Consider the following 19,750-nt stretch of genomic DNA (forward strand, 5'->3'; position numbering starts at 1 on the left):
AGAATGGATAGACTATGAATTTCAGTAACTTTTCTGCTAAAAATTTTTACTAAAAATTGTTTCCCATGTTTATAACAGCCGTCTATTCGGCGCTACATATTATTTATACGTTTATTCGTTGCTCTTATTAAACATAAGTCCATTTTGTAAAATTATGCTGTCTTTTCATACTTCTTAGCTTGCAAACTTTCCTTTGTCTGCCACTGTAAGAGGAAGGATCTAGTGTAAATACTTTAATCGTGTTCATGTTCGTTTCAGGACACTAATGGTTACAGTGGACTATGCTACAGACGGATTGTGCGTTCAAATATGCTCATATTCAAGTATTTAGATGTTCTTCGATTCTACTAAGGATATACTATCAAGTTTCCTAATAAAATTAACTACGGTGATATGAGACATGACAAATGCGTGGATAAATATTGTCCTGTCAAACTGAAACCTGAAGAATTTCAAACTTCATATGCATCAAGCTAATAATTTTGCAATTTCGAATGCATGGATTAAAAATAAAGAAACTATTCTTTCTGAAAAGAACACGATTACATAAAAATCAGTCTCGAGTTGAAATAAACAACCATTTTTATCGTATATTATCGCCATCGAGATTGATTCGAAGACCTACGTTAACAAAATATTAAAAACACTACGTCCACCTAATCTCCCGACAAACGTTCCAAATCAATTTTTGCACGATAACAATTCGATTTTAATTACACAATTTGAAATTAACGAGAATTCTGATTTAAGAATTTTTCGTTCTTCTAGATATTTTTGATTAAAATAACGATGACAAATAAACAAGAAGAATAATTGCTTCGATAGAAAATAATAGATAAAAATATTTGAAAATATAGATTCATTACACAGATATTTGATCATTTCAGGTAACAATAGGAAATAAAGATTAATTTGTTTCCAAATAGCCTAATATTGGAACGTTTCGTTAAATGAAGAAATTGAAAGGAAAGTATAAACGCTAGTGTAGTATAAAAGTAAACACTGTTCGATAAAAGAAAAAAACATTAAAAAAGGAGGCTGTCTGAGATCATTTTGAAGACCATTTGCAAGTTATCACGTTTTTATATAATATTTAAAATAGCTTTTTATTACGTTATATCATAATCGAGTTTAGTGACCTATGACACGGTGATGTCAGAGAAATCCTTTCTTATAATATACCTATCACATATTTTGCACTTTTGGCTTTTCTTTTATATATTTCTAGTACATATGCATATAATATTTATACATTTTGTTGTATCACTATTGCCCTCATTACCTTTGTAATAGTCTGTAAATTAACGACAAGTTTATATGTATAATTTGTATATAATTACAAGCAGCATTTGCTACCTTTTCTACGCAATCGACAGATTATAAATTTAAATTATCCGTTCATTAGCTGTCTTAGATCGGTCTGCGAGTGGCTTGGCGAATGATAGAGTGAGAACCGATACCACGGCGGTGTTAAAAATCGTAGAAGCGAATGAACTTTCTGTGTGTCGAATGTGAACGAACTTCTTACATGTTAAGTTGCATCTGAAGTATGTTTAAGATATAGTGTAAGACTATGCGCGAGGCATTGTTATAAAATATGGTCCAGCTAAATGATATCGAAGTGACGAATGTCTTATTTATTTTGTTGCATGAAAAATGTTCTCGAAACGAAGTTCACGCTATTTCAGGGGACACGTGTAATGGTGAGAAGAATTTTTCTTCGAGGTCATTTTTTTACAAGTTTCGAAGACCATGGATATTTTATTAAATGAAACTCTATTCGACCAATTGTGCGATAATAACTATTCACAATGTTAATTAAATTAATTAATTAATTAAATGAATTGACTAAAATCTAAGAAAAGTAGTTTCGCGTGGATTTTGTATATGTAGTTATCTATCTATTAGTGGATATCGTATATAATTTATGGATCTATTGATTTTAAAGTAGCAAAAATGCGATAACTCGTGTCTCGTCGTAACAAGTTATGAATATACATACTTATAAAAACGTTAACTATTGTTGAATAAAATAGTAAGAAAAGCAATGAATGCTATAAATAAAATGTTATATAATATAATATATAATTGGTCGCTCGGAAAGTTTGTTTTGAATTTTAAGAAATTTAATAAAATAATAAATTTTGCACAGTACTTCTCCATTGGGGAAATTGTCCTCAAGCATATCGCACTAAGAAACGTTACTAGAAGTATCTTTAAACATGCTCATTGACTTTTAATAAAATATTACACTCGTTAAATGCTGGTGGGAAAGTTGGTTCCAATTTTTAAGTAATTTCGCCGACATGAAAGATCACATTGAAATGTTTTTCGCCAAGAAACCTGGAAGGTTCCTGAACGATAGTCGCGCGAAAGATGGAACAAAGTGTCAGCTATGTATTTCAGTAAATGTACATTGAATCGAAGTGTAAATCAGAACGAACATTCCGAGCAACCTTTTGAATCTTATCGATCATTCCAAAAATACGCGGAAATTTGGAGTGTTGCTTTTTTCGCCTTCAAAGTGTTAAGAATTTTGTAGTTTTCGGCGTGCTCATATGTACAACGTCCGGACTTCTTAATGACAGGGATAGCGAACGTACGAGAAATAAATGAAACAAAGGGAATCTTGTATAGCTGCTCGAAATGCGTATTCCTTGCGATCGGAAGTATAAAAATAATAATTTGCAATGTTGAAAAATATTGCATCATTCGTTTTATGTACTACGTTGAGTTAGGAGTAGATCTAGAGCAGTTTCAGTTTGTTGTTTGCAGAGTGAACGTTATAATTGTTGACTTTACGCCAGCGGCGAAATAAGAGTAAAACTCGAGTTTGGAGACCGACTTATTCTTAAAGGATAAGTAGGTTCGAAAAGTATCAATCAGGATGTGAAAACGAATGTTTAAACCGGTATGGTTCTTAAGTTTGGGTGCTGTGAAATTTATTAAATATCAGGCCGTTCCAATAGTTTCTTTCGTTTTATAAGAAAATAGTAGATGCACAACATCCTTTGATTTTATTTTGTAGTAATAGAATAAAATGGATCGTACATAATTCAATAAAATAATATGAAACAAGAAATGTTGTGCATCTGATATTTCCTCAAAAAACGAAGAAAACTTTTGGGACAATCTAATAGATTGGTAAACTGTTAAAGTTATGTGTATTCGTAGGAAGAGGTGATGAAAGTGCGTTGAAAGTGCGTTGAAAGTGCGTTCTCTGTCTGTACTTGGAGACAGAAGATTGAAAATGTTAGCAGACGCGGCGAGCACGATGCGGATGTTGGAGAGAAAAAAAAATGCGATTCGTGAACTTATTGGCTGATCAAAGTACGTATACAGTGGCTCACGAAAGTACTCGAGCACACACACATACATATAAACTACAAACTTTATGTGTATACATATATTATCCAGAAACATTAAAATTAAAGCTCATTAGCACCATATCACGAGAGGCGACGTGAGGCTACGTGATTATATTGATAAAACTTGAAAGGCATCTGAAAATGTATGTAAAAGTTATGAGATATTTATTGGAAGCATACTCTTTGCAAAGATATCCATATAGTATTTGAATGGTAAATTATTCGCTATATTAATAAGCCACGATATTCAGCGAGGCACTAGTTGTATGTTTCAAACTATTATTCATGTTGTATGCTAATTTTCCTCCAGGTGTTTGCGATAAATGCCCCGTAACTTTTACATACGTTTATTTACGAATTAGTTTCAAATTTTATTATTACACCTAATCACGATAGTTGTGCCTCGTTGCAGGGCTAACGAAATTTCAAAAAGTCCCCTTTAATGCACGTAAAACAGTAATACAAATGTTCTGTGTAGGTGTTCGAATATTTTCATCGAGACCAATCCAAGATTCATGGAGCTGGAATGCTACTAATAAAACGTATGCGATAGTTGGTACATTGCACTTTCCAGATATTTGATCTTCGACTATAATTCGTATAAATCTTGTATTTTCTATTGTTGTTCCAAGTTGTTTCACGTTTGTTCTACGTTGTTCCAAAGCAAATAATGATTCATTTCAAAAGATCTCGGAAGCAACCGCGAAGGGTTGCACTTTTGACCCGCCCTCCATTTCTTAAAAATGAACGTATTTTACATATTTTACATTAGAAGATGTTTCTCAACGCGTTCAATCGTTTTAGCTGTTCTAGACATTTTTCCAAAATATCGTCTCAATATCGTACTTAATTTAGGAAAAAATTAGCGAACGCTAACATCCGTAACGCAATTCGCATATTTCTCTTTATTTTAACAACAATAACGTACAGGCAAAGAGTTCTTCTTTTGGAACACGTACTTACATCCCTAGAACAACTTAGAATAAAAATTTGAACACCGTAACACGAACGCAAGGGTGACTTTACTCTCGCCTCGACAACTTCCATTCTCCAGAAAATTGATAAAACGTCGTCAACGAGGGAGTACAGTCGTTTCGTCGTCTGAAACTGTCGTTGGAATTGAATTCTTCCAACAAAAGGAAAATTATAGAGAATCGTAGATGGTAGACGGGATTGCTGTAAATCTTATTTGAACGATTGTCATACTTGTAGCTATTTAAGAACGATAGCCGAAGAAAATAACTTTAAGCGAATGGAAGATTTATAGATACTCGTAAAGTCCCAAACTTGTTCGGCCAGTGTTTCAATTCTACTTAACATTTTACCGACCGATAGCCTATTAATCAGCTTTTTGTTACCGACAATCTTTCTCATTACTTGAGCAGTAATTCGTTATTTAGTACTAAGGCACCTTGCTCAGTTGCCTCAGTTGCGTTGCTTTGTAAGCTCCGACAGTTTTATATCAATTTGAAAAACGTACCATTCGCGATGAACAAAAAGAATGGTATTGGAGTGTCTAAACCGAAACAGAGTCGGCGCCAGGGAGAATCTGCGCTTGCGATGCCGGTCGGACGTGCGTATGCTGTTGAATTGCTAGCAGTCGGTAAAATGTTAAGTAGAATTAAGAATACCTTCTTTATCTTCAAGTATCCGTTTAGCTTCGAGTCTGCTAGACGTTTCGAATTCATTCGATGAATGTTCGAACCTGCTTTCGATTACTTGAGGACATCGTTAAAGATCACGTTAATACGAGAAACGAGCACATAAATATATAACGTACAAGGAGAGCGATAAAGTTAGAAGACATAACACTAAAAAATTATTTGATTAATTTTGGAATGATCTTATGAAGAAAGCTGTTGATACAGAAGGCCAATACGTAAACAGAAACATAACAAAGAAGTTCGTTTCATTCAGAATTCTTTATTCGAAGAATCTTTTGCAAAATCGTTAACAATCGATAAAGGGAAAACACTATTTATAAAAATCTCATCGGTTCAGTAATTCATCCTTTCCTTCTCGTACGGGCGATTGTAAATGTACACGTCCTTGAAGAACATGTTAGGAATGGTGTAGTTCCATGCGAACATGGGTCTGTCCAATGGGAATCCGAATGGCACGTTGTCAAACGTCATCTTTCCGTACAGAGGCATTTCGTACGAGTTCGTGCTGCTTTCTTCGAACGAGCTCAGGAAGAAGAACATCTTGTACTTTAAACCTTCTGGTTTACCACGTGGCAGAGTGAGGCGTTCTGGGAAGCCGAACACCCTTTCGGAGTACGTGAACGGCTCGCTTCCACTGATTGCCTTGTTCAGTTTGTCGTAGTATATGTCACTTGACATCATGCCAGGTGCAGTGATGACGGATTCCGAGCTGCGACGTTCAATGCTGTTGCTTCCAGAATGGACTGTGAGAGTAAACAGAAGGCTCGATTGAATATCGATCTTTAATCTTCTAATAATAATAATAATAATAATAATGATAAAGGTCGAAAACAGCTTGCTTCATCGTGAGCTGTTTTATCGCATCGATCAAGAACTAAAGAGGCTCTTTAAGCTTGATCGATCAAGTTAGCTGTTTTTGACGAGTATACTCGTCATGAAGAAATTGCAATATTTTGTGTTAGGACGAGTCCTACCAGTAATAAAATTAAAAGACAGTCATTTCGTTACAACTTAATTCTATATTGTAACAGCCACGCAGACTCTATGTTGGACGAGTATACTCGTCATGAAGAAATTGCAATATTTTGTGTTAGGACGAGTCCTACCAGTAATAAAATTAAAAGACAGTCATTTCGTTACAACTTAATTCTATATTGTAACAGCCACGCAGACTCTGTGTTGGACGAGTATGCTCGTCATCGCTTACTATTTGCGATACGTTTTTGGTTCACGCTTTCCAAAGAGGTCGCAACAGCTAACTAGTTAACACTAACATTACCAAGCTCGGTCGAATAACCGGTTTCAAAATGTAATTTAAAATTGTACATTCATCGTTATTTCTTTTGTTCATCTAACTTCCTGCAAGTTCTTATATTAACGAAAATTGAAAAATTGATTAACCAGATAATATAAGAATTTACATAAAGTTAGATGAAGAAAAGAAGTAACGATGAATGTACAACTTTAAATAAATTTTGAAATTTGCCTGGTAAGATTAGCATCAAATAGCATATTGAATAATATATTATTCGTATGGAGAATAATAAAGAAAAATAAATAAGATACTAACGGTTCACGGCGAATCTGTCCATTTCCACGAAGTAGTAATAGTACTTCTGTAAGTAGATGATATCCTGTTGCACCTCATCGAAGGCTGGCCCAAGAAAGATTCTCAGCATTCCCTTCATTTCTTTGTCGGCATTGATGTTGATTTTGTAGGTGAACGGCTGGTAGTTGAGGCAAGCGCGTCGTGCCTTCAGACGAAGGTACATTCCACTCTTGAAGCTCTCTACTGATACTGCATTACTGATCAGAGTATCGCAGGTGTCGAAGTACGTGTACAGTTTGTCGATATTCACGGATTCGAATTTCACACCTGGCACTTGCAGTTCGCTCTGAGAGTACTGAGGCTGGAATTTCTTGTATCTGCGTGAACATAACGTGTAACAATTAGCAAGAAGTAGAAAATACATCAAACTTTTCAAATTATTGTAAAGAGACTTGTCCACTTTATCTGATTGGAAAACAATTATTATGGTAATATAACAAAGAATAGTAGTTGAGATTAATTATAATTACAGATATTCGTGCGTACAGATGATTATTATCTAATAAGACGTTTTTTAAGCTGAATCTTATGAAAGAAAGTTTGTTGCAGGATAACAAAATTTAGCACTTCGTCGAGACTTCTGCTTGTAATGATACGAATACGTTAATAACGATCTGGTGTCGTTCACATAACTTTCTGAAATCTTCTAAACAGCCAACATACCTGAAGAAGTAAGTCATAATATTTTTGTAAAGCATATAGAATGCCGGATCTCTCATGCTGGTACAGTAGCTTTGGAGGACACTGGGGATCACTTTGTTCTTGTTGTAGAAGTCGAAGTTGAAGCCAAGGATGTCACGTGCAAGTGCGTCGTACATGCCGTAGAATCTGGTGTTGCAGGAGTCTGCATTCCCTTCTATCACGTTACCGAGCATGTTCAGACCTTCCGGTGTGTAGATGTCTACCTTCTTTCCATATTGGTCTATCAGATAGCCAGAGTCGATGGCGTCCATTATACGCAACTCCAGGGCGTTGATTTCCTAAAGAATCGAACGTGCACTTTGAATTTTCATTTTACTCTTAATATCGGATATCACGATTGTTATTTTCGGAAGATTCAACGTATACTTTGAATTTTCTTCTTCGTTATTGTTGTTGTTGAGCATATTTTGCTCCTGCTAATAATTCTTGCACAGTAAATAATTTGGCTTTTATCGACGATGGCTTTGTGAATTATATTATTGAAATTTTTTCAATTTAAATTGAAGGTCGTCAGGTTTTAAATAGTACTAGCTGTTTTTCTTGTAATTAACTTAGTCGTAAGGAAGCAAACTGTTTAAGCTCGTTGTTATTGCGATAAAATGTAACACTCACCTTAAGATATTTGTATTTATAATAGGGTAGAGCCGAGTATCTGTCTCTTTGTGGGAAAGGTACGCCATTGGGGTACATCATCGTCGAGAAGTATCCAGGGTAGATTGACTTGCTCCAGTCGAAGTCCTCTATCTTACCAAGATCGTTCGACATTCGTTCAAGGAAGTACCTGGCCAATAATTGCTGGTGGATGAAATAATAAAATTGTCCACGTATCTCTTTAGGCATGTTGTATTTGCTGCTGGACATCCAGAAGGGGAATATCTGTCGGATGTAGTAGTAATACGCGTTCATTCCGATATCCTCCATGAAGTAGTCGAGTTTATATTCGTCGTCCATGTATGGCGTTATGTAATTGCTCGAGTAGTTGGCGGTCACTACGTAAGTTTCGGTGTTGCCCATTCCGGCACCAGTTCCTGAAAGAAGAAGGTTGACTTTATTTATTTAAAATCGACGGATGGGAACTTTTCCAAGACTTTTCGCTATTAGAATCTTTATGTCCCTTGTTCCCTTTTCTATATTTCGTAGATTCTCGTTTAGAGGAAAACAGGGTCTGCATATGTTTTCGAAAAATAGATTGCTACTCACGTATTAGACGAATCATTTGAAATTCAATTTCAGACTACTATTTTCAACTACTCTAACTACCTACTCTATATCTAACTAGTAGTATGTAACTACTTACATTTACTCTATAATTATACTGTAATATAGAAAGGTATAGCTACCTTGAGACATCTTCAAGTATTGTGCTTCTTGTATCACGCTTGAATCGAAGAAATAGTTAGGGTAGATCTCATAGATCGCTGGCAATCTCATGTATTTACAATCGCTTCTGTAGAACACGGCAACGGAGAACGCCATAGTGAACATGCCGCTGTTCATGCGAAGTCGGGCCCAACAAGCAGTTTTGTAGAACGTTTGGAAGTCTTTGGCGTTGTAGAACAACTCGAACAACATTTTCATTTCGTACACGTGCTCGGTGTTGAACGGTGTGAAGATGGCATCACGGACAAGGAACATTCCTTGCTTGTACCACCAAAAGAACTTTTGTACGACATTCTGAAACAAGTAGATGCAAGACATATATAATGTTGAAAAATTAGAATATATTGTAACAACAATTATTACTACAATACATCCATCGTAGTAGAAATTAATGCATCATGATCGATTGTTATTTTAATCGAATGTTGTTAAATTATAATGGTTAAACGTTCGGGGTCGATTCGACGAAATGGTAACTGGTATAATTCATCGAATAATTATAGCTATGATCATGATACCGTGAACATGGAGAATCACCTTGTCTTTGTACATGTCCACATTTGTCTCCATGTTGTAGTTCCTTCCTATGTCATACCATTCAGCATCGCTTAGGTCTGCCTGTCTAACGTAGAGCAGCAGATCGAAGATCTTCTTCTGCTTATGGAGAAAGTCCATGTCGGCAGTGCGACTTCCGGAGAACGATGCGCTCTGCGCTACGCAAATAGCGACTAGCGCCGCTAACAAAGTCAACTTGAACATCCCTGCGATGAAAATTCGGCCGCACCCTGGGTTCAGTTAGTCGTTGTGTACCGGTTGACGATCCACCGCGTGCTTTTATACTTATTCGGAATACAATAATCACGCTGAACCTCTGACCCACATCGTGCTCACGGAGATACCGTGTGTCATCAATATCCCTGTATATTTGTACGGTTGATTATTAACAGGCACATCCGTCAAAAGAAAAAGATTTGACATAGGATTGTGCGCGAATACGATTTCGATACGTTTGAAACTACCACGTGCAATCATACAGCGATCAGTTTACGTCTGCTTGAAATATTTCGATTCTTAGTAAGATACCGTTAATTATCTTCGTATTTTATTTCTGACGCACGGATCATCAAATTCTTTACGTTTTAAGCTTCTACCAATACGTTACAAATATTTTTGTTAATTTTCTTTGCAATTCATTATTATTATTACTGTTATTATTGATTATTATTACGTATTTATACGATGCATTATTTATGTTACGTATTTTGCTACTTGTTTCTAGTGGCGGATTTAACCCTTTGGCGGCCTGAAGTCATCGTACCGATCACGATGTTTAAACCAATAGAGATCCTTTGGTTAATCTATCAAATTTTAATATTCACCTAGACGGCGAATATCAACTTCACGCATAGTAATTAAAATGCTCGCGATGCCAGTTGAAAACTGCCTTCAGGACTCTCCTGGTAAGCGTGTCTCGTTGGAGGACCTAATTATTTTCCACGCATTTTAAAAAACGCAAGAATCCTCCGAAGAACGCTTCTGAATGAGCACATTGAATGCTCGATGGACGTTTCGAATATTCTAACGATTATACGTATTGATTCAACGAACATTGTCTTGGCCAAGCTAGAACTTTATCCCAGTCTGTGTGTATATATATTTTATGTAATTCTGATAATCGTTTAATAATCTAAAAGCACTTTTGAGAGCCTCATTATAGCGTTATTAGCGTCAAGGTAAATACATTTATTTCTTATTATTATTCGTTATGTATTCCTGTCTCCTTTTCTATTAAGCATTGTTAATGGAAACAATTATTAATCATTTGTGTTCTACTTTCTGTTCCTTTCTAATTAAATTAAAAAAAGTAGAACGTTTCAATCACTCTATTGTGAATTTTCCAGACTGCCCCACTACGTTAGCTAACGCAAAGAGAGTTATTTGAATGGAAAATTCTTCTATGATCTGGAAGCGAGTAAATATGCTAACCAGGCTCGGTATGTTCCTCCATGTATGTTTAACATTATATCCTTCTCTTCGTAGAATAATAAACGCTTCGAAATTGAAGTATAAATTTGTAATCAAATCATTCGAACGTATATTATATAATTCACGATATTTAATAAATAAATAATTTTTTCTTTCTTTCGTTATTCGCAGCTACATCAATGAAACAATATTACGGTTATTAGAGAGTTTTACTTAATTTAGTAATTCTTATATTGATCCGCAATCTTTTAAATTATTCTCTATACTGGCTTTCATACTGAATTATTTTCTATACACAGAATATATCTCTGTCATTTCTTAAATCGAAGTATGAATTTTTAATCTGATCAAATGTATCAATCGAATGTATATTATATATGTAGCTTAAGATATCAAGTAAAAGTACGCCGAGGGCTGACAAATTTCCTTACACGGACGAATGTAAGACGATGTAAGCGATAAAAAGGATGCAATGACACAAATCCATGGAAATTTGTTAAATTACTTCTATTAACTATAGGAACAAAATATATATTAATAACGTGCAAAGTAATTAAAACAGATTGGCGTATCTGTTTCTCACTTTTCTGTCGGTTTTTTTATCTCAATAATATTCAATGTCGCAGACGAATATGTAATTCACGGGTCAGTGAATAAGTAAATAACATTTGTCTCTTAATTGCAGAGCGTGACGTGGATCAAAGGCAAAATACGAGCACGAAAAGTGTTATTGTTTCAATAGATTAATGTGAGAATAACAGGCATATGGAAAAACACTAAAGTTAATGGCATGGATTTCTCAGACTTTTACGGAACGGTATGTTGAATGTAAAAAAGAAGGAAAAATAACTATATTCGTCGCGTGATGTTTTTTTTTTTTTTTTCTGTAAACGAAATAGAATTATACTATTTTCGAAAGCTTGTATTAATACGGTGGCCATATGATAAAAATGTTATAGTATTGTTTGGGTTAAGAATAATGTTGAAATAGGATTTATCAGAAGTCAAACATTTATACGTACATAATCTTGTAAATGGCAAAATAAGATTGTGTAATAAATAAAAGAAGAGGGAAGATAAAATGAGAATATTTTTCTGTAAGACTTATTATTTATGTTTGTATTATTATTTACAATATTATCTTATATTTATTATTCATGTTTTAATATTAACAAAATACATTAACGAAAATTATACTTAATTTGATGCTTTTCGTTGATTTATTTTGTTAATATTAAATCATGGATAGTACGAATAAATAATATTATGAATATTATCATATTTACAGAAAATATTAGAATATAATTAATTAAACATCTATTATTAGACAGCGTTTTATTATTTTTTCAAAAATATTAAATATTATACTACTTCTAGAAATAAGAAGAAGATAGAAATAAACATTTTTCTTAATAATTATCTAAAAGGTTATTAGTTAATTCTTTAATTTCAATATTTCATTCTTTTGGACATACTTTCGTTAAAAAAAAAAATACTTTCGTAGAATATATAAAATACACATAGGTGTATAATTTCGTTATTAATTTCATTGATAAATATAGTGCACAAGGTCAATGTCTTGAACATTCGATTCAAGGGAAAATTTCGTACACCTTATCTGCTACACTGATAAGTAATGAAATTATACATACATACATACTTTTACTTCAAGTCGGTAACTAAAGCAACAATTCTACAATTATGTTATAATGCAAACTTATAATACTAACCGAAATTTATAAATTGTATATTAAATTGTAATATATGAAACGTTAGATTTTGTTACATCAATTTTGTTATAGTAAATGTGAAAATTTAATGTTTATAAATATCACATTTTTATTTAATGTGTAACTAAATTCAGTTTGTTTACAGCAAAAATGTTATCTATTTATTTTATTAGTCATTTTGAATACATAAATATACTTCTTTAAAATTCGAAAATAGAAAGATTTATATATGAACACATTAATTTCGTAAAGGTAAGGTAATAAATCATAATACAGAGCATATAATACAAAATTAATATAGTATGATTCATTATTACTATTATTACTACTACTATTATTATATAGTGATTAAATATATAGATTTTTATGTTTTTTTATTAAATACTGCTTCAAAACTAAGTGTTGAATATTTTCCAAATAAGAATATAAGAGCAAAATTATTTTAAATTAATTTAAATTAAATTATTTTCTATCTCTTATAAAATTGAACTATATTTGAAATAAATTTCATTATATAAACCTTAATCTATAAATAGATGGAATATTTTCTTGAATTTATTTCAGTATCAAAAACTTTTACTTCAAGAACTATATAGTTTCTAATTTGGAACTAAGTTACAGTTTCATACATTAAAATTACAAGATATTTTATTTAAAATATTATTTATTTTAGATATCAAATCATCTAATATTTTGAAGACGGATAATAAATACTTGTGAGAAATGCACCTTCCACTTTCAGAGAAAGATATAATTCTAGCATCCTCTGAGTATGCTAATATGGCCATAGTACTTAAAATGATTATTGAAAGATTAAAAAATAATATACAATGCCTATATAGACATGAAAGTTTTGAAAAGAGCTTGTTATCATGGGTGACAGAGATACAGGATCGTTTAAAAGAATTTGAGTTGTATGGTAGAGTAAGTTATAGTTCTTATGCCCTATTTACAAAAGTGAATCATTGTTAAATCTACTTTAACTATACTTTTAAATGATGGTAAATAATGGTGGATTAATTTCATATTTTGTTATAGTAAGTAATTAAATTTATATAAATTTGCTTAAAATTATTGTTATTACTTATTATAAATATATCAATAAATAAGTTACATACAAATATTTTCATATTTATGTTTATTAATTTTAAATTGAAAATCACAATGAAGTCAGAATTGATTGTGTCGCTCTTCTTTATACAAATTGATTATATAAAATATAACATTAAACATAAAATATTTCAAATTACATAAAAGAACATGTATTTCAAAATATTACAATGATAACCCAGGGAATTTTTCTAAAATAAATTTTCTAAAATACGTTAAAATTAAAATCAATTAATTTCTATGAATGTTACTTTTAGAAAGTAGAATTGTTACTTTTAAAAGTTACTTTTAAAACTTTTAGAAAGTTACCACACTCAGAACATTCTTGGGTCCTAGTAACTATCTATACATTTTGCGATCACCTGTGACTAGAGATAAACAACGCAGCAACATACCAGTGTACAATATCACATTCCCAAAGCACGAAGAAAATAAATTATCCTCTGCATTATATAAAATGAAGAAGAAATTTAAACGGAGATGCACAGGTAAAAACTTAGCTAAAGGTTCTGTCTGTGGAGCAAAACCAATAGAATATTCATAAGACGTTACTTAATGAAAAAAGTATGTCTCATGTATATTTAATATATTAAAAAATACCACTGGTTTAATAAATATAAATATTTCATATAAGTATAAATGTGAACTATTTCTTTTTACATCTTTTATATACATAATAATATCCAAATCTTTTCCTGTAAAACACTCGAGTTCTTCATTGAATTTATAGTCCAATAAATATCAATTACCAGTCCCAAGTAAGAAGAGGAACAAAATGTTATAAAAACATAATTACAATTTTGTTCTAAATTCTTCGATTTACTCATATTCAAATACTATTCCATACAATTATACGTCACTTTATTGTCCGACTTTTTGGAATGTGACAAGATTATATCACACGCTTTGCCAAGAATTATCAAGCTATTTAAGATCTTGAATGTTACCAGAATAAAATAGGCTAGAAGCAACAAAATTATATTGGCAGGTTGAACAGGTGGTGTGATAGTCGTACAAAGAACTCTTCCTATTGCAACTCCTAGAGGAAGAGGAATAAAACCCATCCTACGGGCTACTACATCTGATGGATCAGAAAAGGCGCTCTCCTGCCGAGTTTGAGCCATATCATAGGCTACTTTAATAGTATAATCTCTGTATACTGTTGAATGAAGTTCATTGAAACGAGTTATAAAGGCGTGTTTAACCTATTGTAGAAAGTAATTCAATAAATGCCTTAAAAACAAGTCTCTCTCTGAAAACAAGGTTATCTCTGAAAACTATGATAATCTATTTACCCAATCTACAAGGACTTCAGCAGAGAGCAACATTATACAATCTGGAAGAAGGACCGCGAGTCGTTCAGCTTTCCATGCATATTCCTTCATTGTTTGAAGATTTACAGCAAGAAGGAGCATCATTAAATGAAAACGTTCCCTTACGTCTGCACAAGATAGTTGAAAGAGATTGTTCTTGTCAAATTTCTTAAACACAGAACCTTTCAATTCTACAAACTGAAATAGAAGTTCACGCAATAGCATTATTATGTTCCGCTGTAGAATGTGTGTTTCCTGATCTTTCTTATTATTTTTATACAAATAATTTTTTTTATTCAATTCTTTTAAAAATGCTCTATGAGGAATAACATATTAGTAATGACTTACATTATTAGACATCATTATAGTGAGCAGAGCTTTGTTGCTACTATTTATAGCAACGTTCAAAGTCGTGGCTTGGAAAAGTACCAAAATACTGTGTAATACTATGAAAGTAAATATTGCATAGGAAAATATTAAAATCATTTATATCTCAATATAATGCACTCCATATAATATAACTGAAATATTTTCAATTTTTTGTGATAATAATGCACTATAAAGTTTGATATGAATTGTAATTATTTTGATATTTTTAAGATTAAAAGGTCTTAAACAATTTGAGTAATACAATTAATATTTCCAATACTGTAGTTGCAATAGTGCTTTAATTTAAACATCCATTAAAATATAGAAAACTAGTATCTCCAGTAATAAACCTATATTAAAAAAACCTCATAGATTCTAATAAATCTTCCAAAGTAATATCAAATGTAGTACAAAATTCTCTCCTACACCCAATGTTTATAGAAAGGATACAAACATAGGTAAAAGCAAACAATAGATGAGGTAGGATGCCCAGATGTTGAGATCTTGCTTGTGACTTTGATCTAGGCTCTGTAGCTGTCCAGAAAAGGGCATCTATTATATCTTGCCCAAAAGCACTGAATAATTTATCACCGACTTCCAACATATTATAAAATATGTAGAGTTTTATCACAGACTGACTTTTCACCAAATGGTACATCATCGAAGTGTCAACCTTCCATGTAGCTGCCCAACAGCTGATCACCACGATTCCTTTTAAAAGGTCACACATTTCTGCTGGTCTTAGGTATCGTTCTCCAACTCTTAAATCCCTCTTCTTTCTAGACCATAAATTTATTTTATATAGAATAGAATACGTGTAATCAAATTTTAATGTGGTATGAATGAATATTTGGGAGTATTTATGAATAGCTTTTATCCCTTTTATGATTCATTATTTGTATAAATCTATAAAAAGTGATACTTAGCAATTGACCCAGGCTATATGAGCATAATAAATAAGGCAGATATTTAGGTGATCCCATTTAGCTGAACCACCTTGTATATTACTTTAACTTTCAATCAATATCAATTTTGTTTTTCTACACACTTTCATATGACTTTATTTTCCTGATATCTGTGGATATTAATATCTTCCTTAGACGTATATATGTTTTTGTTTAGATATTCTATTGCATATATATGACATTGTCAATCTTGAACATGTTAACCAATATAAATATAAATTTACCCAAGACAATGCCATAGGGGTCTTGTAACCATTGTCCATAGTGCCATCATGAATCTTAGTGGTAAAAATGTATAAACAAATAGAAAAGAATCCGCACACTGCAACAGAAAATTGTTCTATTATATACTTATCTTTAACACACACACACATATATGACATAGAAGAACATTAATCTTAAATTCATAAAAGCATTAAGATTATGTGAAATACTATAAAAAATAATTAGATTACTTTTACAAACTGCATATTAAACTTATTTAATACTTATAAAAAAACATTCCATATGTACGTACTTGTAAAAATCCATAGGCCATAAATTTTTCAACTTCTTTTGGAATTTTCATAAATGAGTAAAGTTTTTCTCTTCTTGCAGAGAAACTTTCCTCATCATTCTCTAACTGATAGCCTCTTGTTAATTCTGTTCGTAGAAATTGTGTAAGAGACACACCTGTAATGACAATGAAAAACATTTACAATACAAAAATTTACAAAAAAAGAAAAGATTGCTTTTAGAACCTCTATTTCTTAAACATTTATAATAATTTTATTCTTATTAGTGAGCACCAGAGGCTCTTAAAGTCTTAGATCCCTCATTTTATAACACTTTGTACATTATTACGAAAAATTTATAATTTCATGTTAATAAACAATTTACCAAACAGATGACGGTTCAAACAAAATTACCTGGTTTTCTATGTTGATATTCCCCAACGTTTAATTGGGCTTTCATATCTTGAATTTTATTAATATGACTATCCAATTGTTTCGTAGGTTTAATTTTTACGTATGTTTTATCAGTATAACTTCGCCAATTTTCTTCGGTATTCATTTCTGCGTATTTTTTATTTTGTTATTTCCTAACCTCAAAATTTCTCGTTTCACTATAGGACAGTTTTTAACTTTAAATTTCTCGTCTCCTGTTGATATATCCCGAATTATTTAAATTACTTCTTTACTTCTAAATCTCGATTCGCCGATTATGTAAAAGATCAAGTTATAATTTTCTTTGCAAAACATTATATAAATTAAAATCACTCTATATCTTTGAGTATGAACTGACACGGACGAATAAGAACGTTTAGCATAAAAATAATGTCTGGATTAATAATTGTTTGCGTAAGTGATGTTTACGTTGAACTTTTTGCAATATTGACTCTCAAGCGTTTTTTTAAAGTGTAAATTGTCTTATATTATTCTTTTATCTTGGATTTATTTTATTTTGTTTTGATTCATTTTATTACATAATAAAGAATTCATCCGATAATACAAATTACTCCTATAATGTAATATATATGTTATATACTATGTACTATGTAATATAATATAATATGTTACTATACCCAAGTACTAATTACTGAATGTAACACGTTTAGTCTGTAATTGAAAGATACGTATTGGAAGATACATTACATTATAAAAATAATTTGATAGCTAAAATTTTTAAATAGGAAATAGATATTTATCTAATCTAAGTTTATCAGTTTGCTAAATAATATCTTATAACCTTCAAATGTTTAAATATAAGTTAATCATTTACTGTATGCTAATCTCGAATTTGTAATGTAACTCATAATGTGCTATTACTAATTATAACTTAATATAAATAATTACTACTTACTAGGTAGTAATTATTGCTTAATATAAATGAATATTAATGAAATGATAAATTACAGGATGTAGGTTATAAACTCATTTATAATAATTTCACAGTTTTAACTGAACTAGTTGAAACAGTTGAGATGTAAGTTATAAAATTTATATAACCTTTTTTTGTTACTGAATTTACTCTTGTTATGCAAGAGAATTTACTACTGGTACAGTAAATTTATTTATGTAGCATAAACATACAGATATATACGATAACATAAAATATTAATTTGACATTTTGTGATGAAAAGTTTACATCTCTGAATATCATAATTTTCTTTTCTACGACTTGTACGAAGTAAGCTACCGCCCATATGTCGTTCGGATTAAGGATTACTGTGCACTCCTTTGCTTAGGCGACTATAGCCTTTCTTTCATGTAAATAGATTTGCTCGCCTCAGGGATATTTTGTCCGATTTGTAATTGTCAATAACTAAAAAGCAAAGTCAAAAACGCAATTTCTTTATTCTTGATTTTCGTCTTATTTCGGCATTTTCAGCATTAAATTATGAAAAATCTGTAGCCAAACGCCCTGTTTATATAAACTTGTAATAGATATGAAGATTATACATATATAAAATATCGTAAAAATGGTCATCTTTATGCTTCCTATCTATTAACCAATTACGTTTAATTAAATTAAATATGACATATTAAATTACTAATATGTAATTAGTGCAGGTAATTACATTTCAAATCCTTAAATTTTCTTCGTCCAAAATAGACATATTATCACACGTGTGTTTACTTTTCACGTGCATAGACGCATACTTATGTTTCAGTTTAACCTATTATATATTTCTTTGTTTGGAATATAATATATTCGTTCACCTTATTTTTGAAAAAGTATCCTTTGCAGGAATTTTACGACTTCTATTCGTACGCAGTTGACTTACGCCCGCACGCCCCGCCTCTTCCATTGAAAATGACGGGGCAAGTTACGCAGCAGTTGTATGTGGAAAATCGAACTGATTAGATGTTTTTAATGTTACTCCGCGTTAGGTATCGATTCTTCCAATAGTTCGTACATTCTTTTATGCTTGACTTCGTTTAATTAACGTATGTACGTTCATATCCAATAATTTTTAGCATTCTAATCTATTTTAATCTATTATCTGATCATCTCTTTTTCTTTGTTCGTATTTTTGGTCGTGACATATGCCGGTAGTTCGTACAATGAGCTCTCAAAACGCAATTTGATTTTGATCATTGTTTTATTTTTATATAATTTATTCTTTTTATATATTTATTTTAAAGCTTTCGTCTTCTTTTGTGCATATTATTGGTCCATTGCGAGGGAAACTTGGATGCATTAGAGTGGATTAGAGAACGTTACGAAATTCGAAAGGGCGCTGTGATCGATGATGAATCCGATAACTTGTCATGATGATTTGGTAATATTTGATTTATTTTAATAAAGGCAAATGTATTTATAAGTTTATCTCTTATGAATCATTGTTAACATTTATTTAAATATTTAATCGATATCTGCATTTTAACGAATAATTATCGTTCCTAATACGTAATAAGACAAAGTATGCGATAAGAATATGAAGATGAAACTAGGTTAAAAAAATTATTTCTTTTTATTTTGAGTATAAATTGGTTTCTTATTTCAAGTAAATCGAACAATTTTTTTCATTGTTTAATACTAATTTAATGTGAATTTTCTAGATTTTGTCA

General features: G+C 31.6%; 2 protein-coding genes and 1 long non-coding RNA gene across 6 annotated transcripts; 1 reads left to right on the forward strand and 2 right to left on the reverse strand.

Annotated features, from left to right (window-relative positions):
* The first annotated feature begins 2,657 nt into the window (after positions 1–2,657).
* Positions 2,658–11,837, forward strand: LOC139994864 (uncharacterized). Of its 4 annotated transcripts, none has more exons than XR_011801779.1 (6): positions 2,659–2,916; positions 3,191–3,330; positions 10,003–10,456; positions 10,625–10,731; positions 10,881–11,258; positions 11,395–11,837. It is a non-coding gene; the product is annotated as an uncharacterized lncRNA (long non-coding RNA). The 4 variants fall into 4 exon arrangements; XR_011801780.1 differs by having other exon boundaries at positions 2,659–2,911; positions 3,175–3,330; XR_011801781.1 differs by having other exon boundaries at positions 2,660–2,916; positions 10,625–10,717; positions 11,395–11,836.
* Positions 5,272–9,542, reverse strand: Hex70c (hexamerin 70c). Its single transcript, XM_072017841.1, has 6 exons — positions 9,261–9,542; positions 8,684–9,017; positions 7,956–8,371; positions 7,305–7,621; positions 6,603–6,958; positions 5,272–5,775 (listed from the first exon to the last, which is right to left on the reverse strand). The coding sequence occupies exons 1-6, from the start codon at positions 9,480–9,482 to the stop codon at positions 5,366–5,368; spliced, it is 2,055 nt and encodes a 684-aa protein (XP_071873942.1). The 5' UTR covers positions 9,483–9,542; the 3' UTR covers positions 5,272–5,365.
* Positions 11,838–13,560: 1,723 nt separating the features above from the next.
* On the reverse strand, positions 13,561–17,497 carry LOC139994859 (protein TAPT1 homolog). Its single transcript, XM_072017843.1, has 8 exons — positions 17,105–17,497; positions 16,714–16,868; positions 16,421–16,518; positions 15,682–16,010; positions 15,211–15,308; positions 14,845–15,060; positions 13,836–14,754; positions 13,561–13,799 (listed from the first exon to the last, which is right to left on the reverse strand). Exons 1-7 carry the CDS (start codon positions 17,247–17,249, stop codon positions 14,386–14,388), a joined length of 1,410 nt encoding a protein of 469 aa, XP_071873944.1. The 5' UTR covers positions 17,250–17,497; the 3' UTR covers positions 13,561–13,799; positions 13,836–14,385.
* Positions 17,498–19,750: the final 2,253 nt, after the last annotated feature.

This window comes from Bombus fervidus, chromosome 15, assembly GCF_041682495.2.
Source record: "Bombus fervidus isolate BK054 chromosome 15, iyBomFerv1, whole genome shotgun sequence".
NCBI lineage: Eukaryota > Metazoa > Arthropoda > Insecta > Hymenoptera > Apidae > Bombus > Bombus fervidus.

Coding starts and splice junctions, on each gene's coding strand:
- Hex70c (XM_072017841.1), bottom strand. CDS start 9,482: ATGTTCAAGTTGACTTTGTTAGCGGCGCTAGTCGCTATTTGCGTAGCG. Junction 7,622..7,955: donor ATAAATACAAATATCTTAAG/GTGAGTGTTACA, acceptor TCGATTCTTTAG/GAAATCAACGCCCTGGAGTT. Junction 6,959..7,304: donor ATTATGACTTACTTCTTCAG/GTATGTTGGCTG, acceptor ATGTTCACGCAG/ATACAAGAAATTCCAGCCTC.
- LOC139994859 (XM_072017843.1), bottom strand. CDS start 17,249: ATGAATACCGAAGAAAATTGGCGAAGTTATACTGATAAAACATACGTA. Junction 16,519..16,713: donor TGGCCTATGGATTTTTACAA/GTACGTACATAT, acceptor TTTCTGTTGCAG/TGTGCGGATTCTTTTCTATT. Junction 16,011..16,420: donor CCCCTATGGCATTGTCTTGG/GTAAATTTATAT, acceptor TTTATGGTCTAG/AAAGAAGAGGGATTTAAGAG.